Source organism: Mastacembelus armatus, chromosome 7, assembly GCF_900324485.2.
Source record: "Mastacembelus armatus chromosome 7, fMasArm1.2, whole genome shotgun sequence".
In the NCBI taxonomy this organism is placed as follows: Eukaryota; Metazoa; Chordata; class Actinopteri; order Synbranchiformes; family Mastacembelidae; genus Mastacembelus; species Mastacembelus armatus.
This window is the reverse complement of record NC_046639.1, coordinates 19494534-19512717: the sequence shown is the minus strand read 5'-3', so window position 1 is coordinate 19512717 and position 18184 is coordinate 19494534. Positions and strand designations below refer to the sequence as shown.

The following is an 18184-nucleotide window of genomic DNA, read 5'->3' as shown; positions in this document are numbered from 1 at the left end:
TCAATTTGGTAGGGAGTGGGATTGAAGCAGCTGCCCTCCACTATGTTTATACTTGGCATAGATGTAAATAAAGATGGAATCATTTTCTTAAATTTATTAACAGCGTTGTTGGATAAACATCTGCTATAGTAGAATTTTCTTCCAAACGCTGCATGATCCATCATTTTAAATTCAAAAATAAATTTCAAGAATGATCTGACAAAACAGGATTTGGGGGAAAAACTATTAGATGTTCAATTTCGATGCCATAGGTCAGAACAAGATCAAGGGTGTGATTGAAACAGTGGGTGGGTTTATTAAAATTTTGAATGACACCAATTGAATCTAATATGGAATTAAATGCAATGCTGAGGCTGTTATTTTCAACATCTACATGAATGTTAAAATCTCCCACTATAATGACTTTATCTGATCTAAGCACTAAATCAGACAGGAAGTCAGGGAATTCAGTTAAAAACTCAGAGTAAGGGACAGGTGGACGGTACACAATGACAAGTAGAACTGGTTTTTATGTTTTCCAGTTTGGATGCGAGAGACTAAGAGTGAGGCTCTCAAATGAGTTATAACTGTTCTGAGGATGAAAGTTTAATAATAGGTTTCAGTGGAAGATTGCAGCTACTCCTCCACCTCGACCTGTGCTTCGAGGAACATGATGATTTTTATGACTGAGGGGGGTTGATTCATTCAGACTGACATATTCATCCTGCTGTAACCAGGTTTCAGTAAGATAAAGTAGGTCAATTTGGTGATCAGTTATCAAATCATTTACTAACAGAGATTTAGATGAAAGAGACGTGATATTTATTAATCCACATTTGACAGTTCTGTTTTTCTGTTCAATAAGAGGAGTGGTCTTAATTTTTATTAAGTTTTTATAAATAACTCCTCTTCTGTTAACTTCTGATTTATTTGATTTATATGTTTGAGGGGCAGATACAATCTCTATGTGGTTTGAGGGGGGCGGCGGCTCTAAGGAAACTGCAGAGAGGCGTTTTAGACTGAGTCTCTGCGTCCCGGTCCCCACTCTGGATTGTCAGGCTTTAGGTTGGTTAATAAACTCGGCCAAATTTCTAGAGATGAGAGCTGCACCATTCAAAGTGGGATGGATGCCGTCTCTCGCTATCAGACCAGGTTTTCCCCAGAAAGTGGCCCAATTGTCTATGAAGCCCACATCGTTTGCTGGACACCACCTAGACAGCCAGTGACGGAATGACGACATGCGGCTAAACATGTCATCACTGGTCAGATTGGGGAGGGGTCCAGAGAAAACTACGGAGTCCGACATTAATTTAGCAAAGTTACACACCGACTCAACATTAATTTTAGTGATCTCCGATTGGCGTAGTCGGGTGTCATTGCTGCCGACGTGAATAACAATTTTCCCATATTTACGATTAGCCTTAGCCAGCAGCTTCAGATTTGACTCGATGTCGCCCGCTCTGGCCCCAGGAATACATTTGACTATGGTCGCTGGTGTCTCTATTTTCACGTTCCTGACTATGGAATCGCCAATTATCAGAGTCGGTTTCTCAGCGGGTGTGTCGCTGAGCGGGGAAAATCTATTAGAAACGTGAACAGGCAGGTGATGAGCCGTGGGCTTCTGCTTAGGAGTATGTTTCCGTCGGACCGTCACCCAGGCTAATTCTCCGGGCTGCTCCGGAGCTGCCCTTGGACCGCTAACAGACCCTGAGCTCGGTGGCTCCACACCAGCTAACGGGGCTAGGCTAGCTGGCTTTTGTTCGAAGGTGCGGAGCCGCGCTTCCAAATCAGTGATCCTCGCCTCCAAGGCTAACAGAACCTTACACTTATTACAGGTATCATTATCGCTAAAGGAAGCAGAGGAATAATAGTGATGGGTAAATGATACCGAGGCTTCGGAGCTTATGTCACTCTTCCTGAAGCGGAGTGATTCGAAACACTGTGTCGAGGCTTGTATCAAAACACCAGTGCCACGTGACTGATGACGTTCGAAGCTTCGGACGTCATCAGTGTTTCGCTTCGCGCTTCATTGCGTCAAAATGTTTCAAAGCTTTTCATTGGCTCATAGTCTTTCAGTGTGTGTCATTGGCTCATGGCGTTTCAATGCATTCTGAGGCAATGACAGCTTGACAGGTTTGACAGATTTGAGTGGTTTGGTGCCATACCAGCTATATAAGATGCATCATTCTGCTTCAGGATTTGGAGAGTGAGAGTGGGAGTATTTTGGCAAGTTTCACGGCGAGTCCCACCAATAAGCGACGTTCTAAAGTTTGGGATCATTTTGATCTCAAGAGGTCTGAACTTTTATTGCTGTCATGGGATTGAAACAGTGCCAGTGCTTCAGTCGTGCTCTTTAGAGGTTGCTATTGCTTCAGTTGTCCACTACATGTCACCGTCACTGAAGCTTTGAATCTTTTTCGGCACAATTGTCAGGAAAGCCTCAGTGCTTCATGAGGCTTCACTTGCCCATCACTAACTATACAACACACACAACATGACACGCTTGCAAGACAAAAGTGATTCGCTTACCCGGAGAGCAACACCAACACAGGAATGTTTATGGGCTCTTGTGTTTAGCGCTTTTTAAACAAAATATCATACAAAACATTTCTTCGGTCATTGCACATTATTCTTCATTCTCAGTTGTTAATTCTTGATTCTTCTCACTCCTCCTTTATATTCTGTAATATAGTCCAGCACTGTGCAGATATTCCAGCAGCTTCTCAAATTTTCCCCAAATGTTCAGATTAAGTAAATTATGGAAATTGTATTGGAGGGTTTCACTTGGTGCAAGTTACTGAATGATTGCAGTGAGTGGCTTGATCACAGGTGTGTGTAGGTGCAGTCTCCACTCTATAGGCTGTTGAGGATCACATGTGACAGACAGTGTCAGTATCTGTTTTCCTGTGTCTCCTCTGTGCAGGCCCAGGTCTGTGTCAGACATCACTCCAAAATTATTGGAACATTGAGGTCAATTCCTTTGTTTTTGCTGTAGACTAAAAATATTTGGGTTTGACATCAAAAAAAAAAAGAAAAAAAAGACAAGAGATCAATTTTTCCATTTCCAAATCTAGATCTGATACACACTAAGAATATTGCATTTTTTTTGTAACTGAAGACCAAATTTTAGGTGAGCAAAAGTGTTGGAACAGATAAGGAGAATGTATGCTCTATAGGGTTTAAGTCTGGACATAGACTTGGTCAGTCTAAAAGCTTCCAAGTCTTGTCCATGATGATCTCCTGTTTTGCTTTGACTGTGTGTTTTGGGTCATTATCTTGCTGCATGCATGGTGGCTGAGTGGTTAGCACTGTTGCCTCACAGCAAGAAGGTCGTGGGTTCGCATCCCGGCCTTTCTGTGTGGAGTTTGCATGTTCTCCCTGTGCTTGCGTGGGTTTACTCCGGGTACTCCGGTTTCCTCCCACAGTCCAAAAAACATGCATGTCAGGTTGATTGGTGACTCTAAAATTGCCCGTAGGAGTGAGTGTGAGTGTGAGTGTGTGAGGTTGTCTGTCTTTGTGTGTCTATATGTGGCCCTGCGACAGACTGGTGACCTGTCCAGGGTGTACCCCTGCCTTCCACCCGAGAGAGAGCTGGGATAGGCTCCAGCAGATCCCCGTGACCCTGAACAAGGAAAAAGCGGGTATAGAAGATGGATGGATGGATGGATCTTGCTGCATGATGAAGGATCTACCAATCAGTTTGGTTGCATCTTTCTTTGACAGACAAAATGTTTCTGTAAACTTCTGAGTTCATTTTGCAGCTGCCATCATCTTACATCATCAATGAAATTAATGAGGCCATCACAGAAGAAGCCATGAAAGCCCAAGCCATGACATTACCTCCACTGTGTCTCACAGATCAGCTTGTATGTTTGGGATCATGGGCAGATCCTTTATTTCTCTGAACTTTAGCCTTTCCATCACTTTGGTGAAGGTAAATCTTTGTCTCATCAGTCCATAAAACTTTCTCAGAATTTTTGAGGCTCGTCTCTACGTTATGGCAAATTCCGGCCTGGCTTTCTTCTTTGTCTTGCGAGTGGTTTGCATCTTCTGGTGTAGCCTCTGTACATGTGTTCATGAAGTCTTCTGTGAACAGTAGATTGTGACTCACTCCTGCCCTCTGGAGGTTGTTGCTGATGCCACTAACAGTTGTATGAGGAGCTTTCTTTACAGCTCTCACGATGTTTCTGTCATTAATTGTTGTTTTCCTTGTTCTACCTGTTTGAAGTCTGTTATAGTGTAAGTCTGTGCACCAGTGGTTTCTTTCTTCTTCAGGACATTCCAAAAGCTTATACTGGCTATGTCCAATGTTTGTGCAATGGCTCTGATTGATTTTCCATCTTCTCTCAACTTCACAATTGCTTGTTTTTCACTAATAAACAGCTTTGTGGTTTTCATGTTGGATACACCTCTAACTATAAATACAGTCTGCACAGGCAGAACCCAAATCTGAAACTGAGGGGAGACATTCAGCACTATTTCTTGTTTAGTCAATGTAACAGGACACATCTGGGCAGGAAAACACACCTGTTAGTCGTTTGCTGACATGGAAAATGGGTGGGTTCAAGCAAAAGGTGCAACCTTCTAAGTTGTGTATCAGATCCAGATGTAAACACCCGGAAATGAAAGCAAAAACATTGATCTCTTGCCTCATATTCAACTTTTAGTGTCAAACCCCAAACAGCATTATTAGCCAAACTTGTTTTTCCCAATTGCCAAACTTGACCCTTGAATGTCGTACCCATTCCATGTAGGCCAAACCTGTTTCCTGGAGGCTCAACCTATTACTTCAGAGGTCACCTGACTCATGAAGGCAGTATCTGACTCCCGAGGACCTAACCTGATTACCGAGGTCCTACTTAACTTATGAGGACATAACCTGATTCCTGAGAACCTAAACTGACCCTGCAGGCCACACCAGACTCCTAAGGACCAACCTGACTCCTGATGTTAAGACCTGCTGTCTTATAGCCTTACTGGAATCCAAGCAAGGGTGTTCTTTCTGTCTGATCTTCCTTCTGGACCCGAATTCTGCCTGCTACTAATTACCTGTACCTGGAGCTCCGATGGATCCTTATGTTAATGTGACTCTACTGCCTAAAACCTTACTCTGCCTGACCAGATTTATTCTTACCTGCTTATCTCATGGACCAGAGTTAAGTGTATGAATTCTGTTTTGCAGACTTAAGCCAAGAAGTGTTGCCAAGCCATAAAGTTATTAGTTCATGTGGGTTATATGAACTGTTATTTCGTTGTGTTTTTGGACATTTGAATTTTCATATATGAGGCTTGTGCAGTGAAAAAATATTTATTTCGAGAAAGGGACTGTTGTGTCTTTGTTTTCATATCTAAAATCCTAACATTGGAGAAATAACATCAAACACAAAGTTTGTTTGAGAAAAACCTCATTATGTAACATCTGAATAAATGGTAATGTTCACATGAAACTTTACTTTGTGCATCCCATTTCATTCAATTTAAATCACAGTATTTTTGGACTAAAATGAGCCAAATGTGCAATTTGAAATTAATGACATGTCACTACATACCCAGTAATGTGGATATTTTAGCATCTGTCAGCTCATTTAGGTTTTAAAATCCACAACTCTAATCATTTAGTGCAGTCCATTGCATTTCCAGCAGTAGCAGCAGGTGTTTTCAGTACAATAAACTAATAGTATTCATGGAGAACATACTGGAACAGCTTTGTAAGTTTTGCTATGTGCAGGACTGCAGTCCTCATTTGGGGGTGCAGAATTGATAATTCCTTTTATTTCACTCCTCTGCATCATAAGGGGGTGAATCAGGACATAATTGAATTATATATGAAAAACATAGAAATTATCCAGATTACTAAATTTGGGACTGAGCAACAAGTAGCCTTTCTGAATACTGAGTTTTCAGTGTCCTTCCACCTAAGAAACACAACGCAAAGCATCAGGTGATGTAGTAAGGCTCCAGAGTGGACACACAGATGGTGTGTTACACAAGATGTATAGGATGATTTTTTTCAATGGCTGGTGTGATGAACATGTAGAATGTTGATGTCCTGGGCATGAACAGCTTCATGTCCTGTGGCCCTGGTGACATTTTGTGTTGCCACCCTGCTCTGTTGTCATATAGAGACATGGACCATGTTATTTTTACTGTCATCTTGTTCATTTCATTCATATTTCTTGTTCATCTAAAGACGCTGCATCATGGTTTGAGTCAGATTTTTCCCAATTTTCTCCTTCAGATAACCCCTCCTCCTTTCAATCATTATTTTCATGTCCCTTATGGACTTCTGATAAAATCTGATCTAGGACCTGCTGGGCACAGAAATGTGTGAACTCATGGATTCAGCAAAGACAGAGCTGGGCCTATACTGTCAACTGCAGCACTTTTAGCTTCAACAGCATTTCCATCAGGAAACAATGTTTTCAAGAAAAAAATATTTTATTTGAAATTGTTTTTTTGTCTGTGAACTCGAGTTACATGTGAGGTAGTGGAGCATGAACACTCCACATCAAAAGAAAGTTTTTGTTTTGTCTGAGTTTATTCAGTAGCAAACACAATCTCAATTTCTCATTTTGTGTGTGTGTATACAAATACTAAAGTTTAAAAGTTCCACAGTACACACACACACAGACCCACTACTCCTGTGTGCCCCTCAGGTGGAGACATTTTTCATACCAGCTTGCATTAGTGTCAGGTGATGTCTCCAGTGAACTGCTCCAATCAGAGGTGTTAATAAACCAACTCACACGTGATGCAGCCTCCTCACATCAACACATGATGCAATCATTGCCAAAAGGCTCAAAGAAACGATCAAATGAACTGACATGATGTTGTACATGTAACTGAACATCAGATAAGACAAACTGAACTGAACCTCAGGATTTTTAATGTATTTTAGATAATTTTAGATGTTTAGAATTAGATCAAATTCTATTATCTAAAAATTAAAAACAGCCCAAACAAAATATAACCCATCCATTATCAATACTTGCTTATTTCTAACCAGAGTCACAAGGATCTCCTGGAGCCTATTCCAGCTCGCAAAGGTGCTATCCATCGTAACCAAAATATAACCAAAATATAAAAACTGGGAGATTTAAAAATCCAAATGTACAGATGGCTTGGCACTCATACAGATATATTCGGTTTTCTGGCTGTGTTTTCTTTAAAAACAATTGCATTTGTATTTGAGCCTCCGTCCTGAAAATGAAATGATTGTGCTGCCAGTCTGTGTAAATGTGGTCAGTGAACTTTGAACTTGTAGCAGGATGTGAAAGTGAAACTTCAGTGAAAACTAATTAGATATCTATTGAAGGAGACCCCAGTTCCTCTGGACAAACTCATCTTGTGCTGCTGATTGTGTTTCTTGTTCTTAACCTGGTGATTATTCTTTAGTCCCTTCTGTTCATTGCTGCCCTCTTCTGGTCATTAGTTCTTGATTCTTCTCACTCCTGCTTTATATTCTGTAATATAGTCCAGCACTGTGCAGATATTCCAGCAGCTTCTCAAATTTTCCCCAAATGTTCAGATTAAGTAAATTATGGAAATTGTATTGGAGGGTTTCACTTGGTGCCAGTTACTGAATGATTGCAGTGAGTGGATTGATCACAGGTGTGTGTAGGTGCAGTCTCCACTCTATTGGCTGTTGAGGATCACATGTGACAGACAGTGTCAGTATCTGTTTTCCTGTGTCTCCTCTGTGCAGGCCCAGGTCTGTGTCAGACACCACTGCCTTAAATTGACTTTACAATGAGCTGAAGTGAGTGTTCCAGCTGGATGAGGGGGGCCACATGATGAGTCTGAGCGCTGTGCTCTGAGGGACTGAGAAGCAGGCAACAGGTGGTGTGACAGACCTGTGGTTCACTGACTTTATTCTTGGACTCAGTGTGAGTGTTGGACCTTTCCTGCTCCTGTTTTAATCTGACATTTCCCTCTACCTCAGATATTTGTAGGCAGTCAGACATATAACTTGATGTTGTGGTGGGTCTTACAGCAAGAGACTGGTCTGTCTTTAAACTACATTATTTTGATGTATATTTTCTCTGCTCTGTAACAGCCCTGGTTGGTTGGTTTGAGGGGGTCAGCTGGTGTTTGTCTAACGGGGCTGTGGAATCAAGATGGTGACCCAGCTATAGGAGAGATAACCCAGGATGGACCTGTGCTTCTGTGACACCTGCCTTCAGTCAACGGACACATCAACTCACTTGGATCATGGTAGGAATAATTCATTATTTTTTCAGTATGTCTGCACATGTAGCTGGTTGTTAAAGGCTGTTAAAAGACAAACAAGCACAATCTGATCTGGGAAAGTTCACAGAAATTTCTAGTTATGTTTCTGTGGATATTGTAAACAAATGTATATTTGCATATTTATCTATGAGTGTGCATAAATGAATATCTTTTATACAACAGTGTTTGAAGTGGGCTGGAATGTGATTAGCTCTGTTCTCTATCTAATCCATGTTTCTGACTATGGATGTCCACAAACAATAATTCTCTTGTTTGTGGGAGTCTAGTAATTTTTTAGGGACAGATATCATTTATGTTTTATTAGCAGTTCTGTAACATTTCACCTGTTTCAAGTTCTTCATTTAGTGTATCAACAGCCTCATTGCACCTCAGTCTAGACATGACTTCCATTAAAAGAGAAATGGCGTGGTTATTTCAGGAGCTTTTTTATAAAAGAGAGATGGATCTGGATTTGGTAACACGTGAAACTGACATATAAAAGAAATGGTCAGAAAGGCCTGTGTCTCTGACAACAGTGACTGAACTATCGATACCCTTACTAATATTTAAATATTGTGTGTGGGCTCTTTCGCATATTTAGTTCCATGTGAGCATGTGAGTTCCCACTTTTCATAGTTCAGGGTTTCTGGCTGTGGTGTTGTGCCTCATTGGGGTTTTGGTTCCCCTTGTCTCTTGTCCTTGGCATTTCCTGATGCTGACCCTGACTGGGCACATGTCTGGACTGATCAGCATATGGCCTTTACCAAGTTAAATGGCCAAAATATTTAAGAAGTTCAGATGAAACTAGAATGTGCATTTACTTAGGAAACGCATGTGATTGCTGAAAGCACTCTGGTATTGCCACTTGCAAAATATATGATCACTTCAGAAATTGGAGCATGTTTAAGAATGTCAGAAACTGCAGTCTTCCACACTCCATTGCCCGGGTTTTGAACCCTGCTTGCCTGAGTAAAGAACTTGCTGAAAGCAATCACACCAATTAAGTTGAGCTCTTCAGTGTATGCTGTTGAAATCCATCCACATCCACACTGTTGAGCTGCTGGTACTAATAACGAGATTTATAGTGCTGTTTGTAACAACAGGCCATTAGATAATTCTTTATGGTCACCGCACATTTCTATATAACAAAATTCACTTTGATGGCATTCTTTTACACAGCAGTAAATGTAATCCCAGTAAGTAGCAATAATAAAATATATAACAAGGAATTAAAAGGGCAATGAATAAAAATGGACTCTCCATTAAACGTATAATGGAGAGTGTAAGATGCATTAAGCGTTTAAGTTCCAAATTGCTGCAGAGCTGCTCTGGATCTTCTCTAGGCCTCCCTGTCACTTGATCAAAGTGCTGTGTTTCTGGCTTTCAGAAAAATGTGCACTGTGCTGTTGAACCAGGGCTTTTGGTTCTAAGGCACCCTTATGTGTTTGGTTATATTCTCAACACAGAACCTGATGTGGTCCAGTATTGTGGAGGTGTATTGCTCTGTGTCTCCCTGATCAATGAGCTCCCATCTTGTCTTCTGAAAACAGTCCTGCATCACTGCCTCTGTCTCCTCAGACCAGATCTGAACTGACCTGACATAGCACTTTGTTGTAAATGTTAAAAACAGACACTAGTCTGACTGTCTGAGGTGGGGGGCTGGATGGACTTTGTAGACCCCTTTTAAAAATTTACTATGTTAGGAATTTATAGATATACTTTGTTTCTGACCTGTGATATAAATTAAATGATAACTCTTGGTCTTTAAGAGAGACCTCTTTCACTTTACATACAGTTTGCTGGTTAATTGTTCAATTGACTGATTATGTACTATACACTATAATTCAGTGTTAGACTGAATGACACAGGATGTTCAAAGTTAACTTATTTTTAATAAACTTGACCATTTAGTCTGAAATATATTGTTTAGTACAATCATGAAATTTGTGTTTTCTGTGTCCAAGACTTTAATTGATGTTTTAGTCACTTAAGTCCAAGTATGAGACAGAATAAAGCAAAAGCAACTTGTTATACCAGGGACAAAAAGAGCTTCAGAGAGTGCTGAATAAGATGAGGCTGATGAAGGGTATGATGTTTTTTGTGAGGGAGGAGGAAGATCAGTATCCAAGAGAGAGACAGGGACAGAGACAGGAGGGGAGGGAGGAGGAGGATGATCAGAGAGATAAACCAACTGTATGACACAGAACTTTGCTCAGAAAGCTGTGAGTGCTCAGCAGCTTCCCCTCTCCTCCTCTCTCTCTGATGATGGAGGAAGCTGAACTCTGTTTTCCACAACTCCTCAATGTGTCTTGCAAAAAGTACAAACGTCCTCACTCTGAGACAATGTTCATTTACATTGTGCTGTCCTTCATCTCTTTGCTGACTGTGGTTCTGAATGTGCTGGTCATCATCTCCATCTCCCACTTCAGGCACAGATAAATGTCTTAGCATTGATAATATGTTGTTGTAGTGAGATTGATTGAAATCAGTGACCTCTGAGCATGACATCCTGATGGTTTGATGAGACTTTGGTTCATAATCAGTGCTTATAACATTTACTGTTTAGATACTCTGTAGTTTGAAGTGTCATTACTGCTTTTAGAAAACAACTGCTTCTATTGGTAATAATGCTGTGGCTGTTTGTAATATTCACTGTGATGATTTTCTCTCACTCCAGGCAGCTCCACACCCCCACCAACCTCCTCCTCCTCTCTCTGGCTGTCTCTGACTTCCTCGTAGGTCTCCTCGTGATGCCGTTTCAAATCCTCTTAACAGAACCCTGTTGGTTCCTGGGTGACCTGGTCTGTGTTCTAGATTATTTCTTAAACTTTATCATTGTCTGTTCCTCAGTAGTAAACATGGTGCTCATATCAGTCGACCGTTATGTGGCTATCTGTGACCCTCTGCACTACCCCACCAGAATCACTCTAAACAGAGTTCAGATCTGTGTTGTCCTGTGTTGGGTTTACTCTGTTTTCTGCAGTTTTCTGATTTTATATAATAACCTGAAACAACCAGGCAGGTATAACTCCTGTTATGGAGAATGTGTGATTAATATAATTGGAGCTCTTGATCTTCTTTTATTTTTTATTATACCAGTTACTGCCATCATCATTCTGTATATGAGAGTGTTTGTGGTGGCTGTGTCTCAGGCTCGTGCCATGCGCTCCCACATTGCAGCTGTCACACTGCAGCGTTCAGTGACTGTAACTGTTAAGAAATCAGAGATGAAAGCAGCCAGGAATCTTGGTGTTGTTGTTGCTGTGTTTCTCATGTGTTACAGTCCGTCTTATTGTGTCTCTCTCTCTGGATATGAGCTTACAATCGGTTCTTCAACTAACATCTTCATAATTGTTATGATATATTTTAACTCCTGTCTAAACCCTATAATTTATGCCTTTTTGTATCCCTGGTTTAGAAAATCAGTAAAACTCATTGTTACCGTTGAAATCCTGCAGCTTAACTCCTGTATGATCAACGTGCTGTAGAGAGAAACTGTGGAGTGACTGAAAAGCAATACAGGATTTTTGTGGTATGAGCTTTTATGTACAGTTATTAAACCGCAGATATGTTAAGGGACGAAGGTGGAAAAATTAAGAAATGCTGTTCGTGGTTTGGAATTACTTTTTTTCCTCTTGGAGTTGTGATCATTGTGCATTTATAGTAACTTTTTGTGTTTGGACTTTATTCCTCACTTGTAGCAAATTGAGCACAATCTTTACTTCAGTTATTGATCCTTTAAAATTTGCCACTGAGTTTCTGTGTTTGCAATAGAAGTTTTTTGATTGAACCGTTTGTTGTTTAGTTTGTTGTTCTCTTATACAAATCTAACCAAAGTCATATCTTTCTGCTGTTAGTTTTTCCTGCACTGACAGCAGAGATCAGCCCAATTCCAACAAATTTTGTTTTATATAGCTGAGAAAATAATCAAGATTATCCCATGTGCTATTGTGAATTGTAAAGACAACACATGTGATATTAATATCCAGTTTTTTAAATTTTCCAAGTAGTGCAGGGCCACTGCAACTACACTGGACAGAATCATTTCAGAATAATTCTAAAATCAAACCTTTGTTGCACTGCTTAAAGATAAACTGTGTAATAAATGGACATCAGAAATGATTGTCTGGTCAGACATCAGTAGATCTCATAGGAAACAAGGATGACACAGAAACACCGGGGTATATCAAATATGTTAAGCAGAGTCAGCAGTGATTGACTGTGTATATGAAACAACCTCAGACACCACCTGGACGAAGTTAAATCATCATTTTATGATAAGAATTTCTGTCCTGTAACCAAGCTGAAAGGAGGTTTTGGGGTTTTCATATTTTGTTGACACTCATAAGAGCCTTTACTCCATGTACGGGTTGTGTGGAAATTACTGTTTCCTACAAAAGGTGTTTGACCAAGGCAATTCACTGTATACAGTAGGGCTACTTGTAGTGGCAATTTTCCTTTTAAGTGAGATGAAAATGACAGTAGACAATTGTTTTTTTTTTTTTAAAGTTTTACTATTCAGCTGTTCCAAAGCCACCGATTAGTGTGTCATCTGGTCTACCTGCTCTAAACAGGATCAAGTAGACAGATAATTGCTTGTTTTAATTGATTTGCTATAAATAAGCATGTCATGTAACTCTATGCAATAATCTTAAATAGGATCTGCACAGTCCTCTGTGCTGTGGCTTGTGATTGGTTAACAGGATCTAATAAACTGACCACACTTGGTAGGTATTTGGCTGAAGCTGCCATGGAGAGCACACTAGTCTTTGACTGAGCTGTTGCTCTGTTTGCTGCTTTAAGCTTGTATGGTAGCATAGTAATTTTAAATACATTATTGTACCTTTTAGTGTTTTAGTGTGTACTTAACCAAGTTCTCAGTAAATGCTTGAAACAAGGAATGTGCACAATGAAGTACTTCCTAAAGCATGTGTCAGTGATGTGCTCTGGGGTTGTTATCTTAAATTTGCATTTTAATCCTCACAAAAAGTACCCTTAAAGTTTAAGTAAAGCTCAAGTACTATTTCCCAAATCAGTGGTAAACTTCAAATGTGTTATTTCAAGACATGTTGTGATTCCACTGTCTACTTACTTTAAAAATGTAGACTTTTCTCTGTACCTTAGGTGTAAGAGTAGAAAACTTTCATATGTATTAAATTTTCTACTGCATATTAATCTAGTTATCTATACTAATACTATACCTCAAAAAAAGTAAAAATGTACTACAACTCCTAATGTAACACAAATGAAAATGCTGCCCACAAGAAAAAGCAATACTGCAGACTTTAAAGTGCAGATAAAGTCTGCAGCTGAAACAAAGTTTGGAGTGACTGTTGGCATTCAGACAACCTGAGAGAGGAGAAGATGCTGTTTGATCTTCCCTCATCCTGATGTTGGAGCAGTTTAACATTACTTAACACAGATGAATTAATTTTGTAATGCATTTTTGCATGTTGTTGTGCCTAGCCTACGTAGAAATGCGACAGTTTATTGTTGCAGGATGTTTAGAACAATCTTGGAATTTGTTTTTCTGTTTCCAAGACTTTGATGTTTTAGTCATTAGTGAAAGCATCAACCAAAACAAAAGCAACCTGTTACACCAGGGACAAAAAGAGTTTGAGTGATGAAGATGCAGCTGATGAAGGGTGTGATGTTTTTTTGTGAAAGAGGGGGAAGGTCAGTATCCAAGAGAGAGACAGAGAAAGGAGGGGAGGGAGGAGGATGATGAGAGAGATAAATCAACTGTATGACACAGAACTTTGCTCAGAAAGCTGTGAGTGCTCAGCAGCTTCCCCTCTCCTCCTCTCTCTCTGATGATGGAGGAAGCTGAACTCTGTTTTCCACAACTCCTCAATGTGTCTTGCAGAAAGCACAAACGTCTTCACTCTGAGACAATGGTGGTTTATATTGTGCTGTCCTTCATCTCTTTGCTGACTGTGGTTCTGAATGTGCTGGTCATCATCTCCATCTCCCACTTCAGGCACAGATAAATGTCTTAGCATTGATAATATGTTGTTGTAGTGAGATTGATTGAAATCAGTGACCTCTGAGCATGACATCCTGATGGTTTGATGAGACTTTGGTTCATAATCAGTGCTTATAACATTTACTGTTTAGATACTCTGTAGTTTGAAGTGTCATTACTGCTTTTAGAAAACAACTGCTTCTATTGGTAATAATGCTGTGGCTGTGTAGAGTATGATGCGTTGTTTGAAGGATGTTTTCAACAGTTTTCTGTTTTTATATGATAACCTGAAACAGCCAGGCAGGTATAACTCCTGTTATGGAGAATGTGTGGTCTATGTAGTTGGAGCTGTTGGCATTGTGTTAGTCTTTATCATTCCTGTCACTACCATCATCATTCTGTATGTGAGAGTGTTTGTGGTGGCTGTGTCTCAGGCTCGTGCCATGCGCTCCCACATTGCAGCTGTCACACTGCAGCGTTCAGTGACTGTAACTGTTAAGAAATCAGAGATGAAAGCAGCCAGGAATCTTGGTGTTGTTGTTGCTGTGTTTCTCATGTGTTACAGTCTCTTATTGTTTCCCTCTCTGGCTATGAACTCAGTATCAGTTCAACTGAGGTGTTTGTGAGTTTTTTGGTATTTTTTAACTCCTCTCTAAACCCTATAATTTATGCCTTTTTGTATCCCTGGTTCAGAAAATCAGTAAAACTCATTGTTACCCTTGAAATCCTGCAGCCTAACTCCTGTATGATCAACATGCTGTAGGGAGAAACTGTGGAGTGACTGAAAAGAGAAACAATATACAAAGCAGTCAGTCTAAACAAATTAAGTTGTAGTACCTACGTACTATTAGCAATGTTTTGCTCATATACTGTATGCAATACCACTTTTTTTATTGGAACTCCCTTCATTTATTCTCTTACCCTCTATTCTCACAAGAATGACAAAGAAAAGTCTTTCACTGTTATCTGAACATCAACTTTTCCCATTCTAATTTTATTATTTATATAAATCCTGAAAATTATCAGAGGATTTGTGCCTTGTTTCTTTTTTCAAAACAGAAAACTCTATGAACTATGCTCCTGACCCCTGGGAGACTGAACAAAATCAAAGTTGTGAAACTGACACAATGAGCTGTAAACAGACAAATGCTCTGTAGAGCTGAGAGCACTTTCAGTTTTGGTGACGATTCTTTTTGGTTCATCACTACAGGTGATTTTTTGCCTACATGATAAAATATAAGACAATTTTATTAAAATTGTATTATAATCCTTAAGTTAATAAATATAAAACATTAATCAAGTAACCTAAATTGTAAGTTATGTGGAGAACATAGTATATAAATATGATTATGATTACGGCAATGTTTAACGTTAATGATTAAGTCTGGCGTCTCGTTTCTGCACTGATCCAATGGGCACCCCTCAGAGATATGTTTCCTCTACCTCTTGGGTGTATACCTCCATCACTTCAAATAACGTGCTTTTAATTTACATGTAATAAAGGAATGCATTAATCATCACACACATATCATAACAGTTGTGTATTATCATTTTTATTTTTATATCAGGAAAAGCACAGGGGTCCCAACAAGCATGACAATGAGCTAGCATGCACAAAATGATAAAATGTTCTTTGTCAAATGTTCTACATTAGTCAGCTATACAGAGTGGTGCAGTTGTTTAAAGTTACCTAACACAGATGAATGTACTTCGTAACGCATTTCTGCTTGCTGTTGTGCCTAGCCTACATTCTTCATTGGCTAATTTAGACTATAATTAGTATAATTAGAAACGTGACTTATATATGCACCATGCAGTCTGTTCTACCCTGCCAGAGAGTTTCTGCTGGAAGACCTGCCCATGAATTAGCCCTAGTCTTCCAGATCCTTGCTACCAGAATGTTCCCTTGTGTAATGACTTGCCTCTGAAGCTTATACAAGGGTCTTTTTGGAGTGATTGTCAGTATTGTCAGTGAATTGCAGTTGTATTTCTCACCTCCCACGTTGCACTTTCAACACCACAGAGTACATAGTAAGACCAGGACTTTAAATAGTTGTCTAGTTAGAAGCAGACAATCGCTGTCTGAAGCTCAAGGCAACATATGAGAGTGAAAGAGTTAAGTCAGTGTGTGGGTCTGGAGTGATAGCCCGTCTCACTCCTTCATCACACAGACCTTCAGTTCACAGACCAGCTCTGCTGCTATTATCATCAAGCATTTAGGGTACTCGGTTACAAAGTCTAAGTAATCTAATCTTATGTTAGTTACAAATACAGACACAGTTCAGACTTGTGCCCGCTAAAAACATCAACATGCATACAACATGCATCATCATATGCTAACTTAACTGGTTTCACTGCTCTTTTGGGACGTGCTTCAGCCTCTCTAGACCTTCGGCCTCCCACAACATCAGGGCTGCCTATCTCTCTTGTAGGCTGTCTAGCAGTAATGTGTTGGTCTTTATCTTGTTCCAGCTCTTCTTGGTCTGAATCACTTTCAGATTCAGAAGCAGAATTCTGACTAGGTTCCTTTTCTCTTAAACTCAGAGGTTCCTCTTCAGAACTATAATCCTAATGACTCTCATCGGGTTGTGGAAAAGCACTCACTTCCTCTTCTAAAACAGCTAGGGGCTCTGCAGTGCCCTTGGTTTTTTGCCCTGGATCTCTGGAGCGTGTATAGTAAGGTTCGAGAGGTCTGCAGTACTCAAAGTGATAGGATGAGTCTGAATCTGGGGAGTTCTGTGAGATTGGCTGAACCTCTGGTGGGGTTTGCTTCCATCTCTTGGAAGTCTCTGCTCTAGTATTTGGCCTGATAAATGGATCACCATCCACCTCTAGCCTTGGGAGTCGCACAAGTTGCCCTATCGGCAGGATGTGGTCTTCTCTATGGATTGTTTTGATGCCTCCTCTTCCAACCTCCAGCTTAACCTTGTAAACAGGTAGATTGGCCATCTTTCCCACTACAATGTAGGGAATGGGACTCCATTGGGTCTGTAACTTGTGTTTGCCTTTCAGCCCCAAGTTTTTGAGTAGTACTCTGTCACCAGTTTCTAGGGACTGGAAACCAACTCATTTGTTGTAAGAGTTTTTTGATTTCTTTAGTGAGTTTTCTCGGCTGTCTCAGAGGTCAATTGATAAGCTCTCTGCAAGTCTTCCTTTAACTTCGCCACATATCTTGTATGATCATCTCCTTTCTCACCTGAAGATGTGTCAAAACACATGTCTACAGGAAGTCCAGCTTCTCTGCCAAACATCAAAAAGTAGGGTGAATACCCTGTAGCATCACATCTAGTGCTGTTGTATGCATGGACCAAATATCCCACATGTTGGCTCCGCTGGCGTTTCTTTTCTTGGCTCAATGTTCTCAGCATGGAGAGTAAAGTTCGGTTGAACCTTTCTGGCTGAGGATCCCCCTGTGGGTGGTACAGAGTGGTCCGCGACTTCCGGACTCCCATCATCTTTAGATCTCTGATCAGGTGACTCTCAAAGTCCCCGCCCTGGTCAGAATGGATCCTAGCAGGCAGGCCATAATGTATGAAATACTTGTTAACCAAGATCTTCGCCACAGTATGAGCCTTCTGATTCTTTGCAGGGAAAGCTTGGGCATAGTGTGTAAAATGGTCGGTGACCACTGACACTTTGCTCAGGCTTTTGGAATTGGGTTCCACTGAAAGAAAATCAATGCATACAAGATCCATTGATCCAGTGCTCGTGATCTGGTGTAGTGGAGCAATTCTTTGACAAGGTGACTTGCGGGAAATGCACTTTCCACAGTTCTTAATATGCTGCATCTTTTGCCATTTTGGGCCAGAAAAATGTTACAGGTCCCAAAATGGTGACGATGCAACAAAAATCTGAGTCTGGAAAACACTGGAAAACACAAGTAAAATGCAGCAGCAATGAGGAAATGGAGCGCGTCCAGTTCACTTTCCAGATTGTCTATCTCTCTTTAATTTCAAACATGAAGTACTTAACATTGTGACTATTTGTACAGTTGTTTTCAAGAATGCAGAA

The 18184-nt window shown here is 40.3% G+C and overlaps 1 protein-coding gene across 1 annotated transcript; it reads left to right on the top strand.

Moving 5' to 3' along the window:
* The first annotated feature begins 10473 nt into the window (after positions 1–10473).
* On the top strand, positions 10474–11696 carry LOC113145203 (trace amine-associated receptor 13c-like). The gene is made up of 2 exons (XM_026331642.1): positions 10474–10637; positions 10886–11696. The coding sequence occupies exons 1-2, from the start codon at positions 10474–10476 to the stop codon at positions 11694–11696; spliced, it is 975 nt and encodes a 324-aa protein (XP_026187427.1).
* Positions 11697–18184: the final 6488 nt, after the last annotated feature.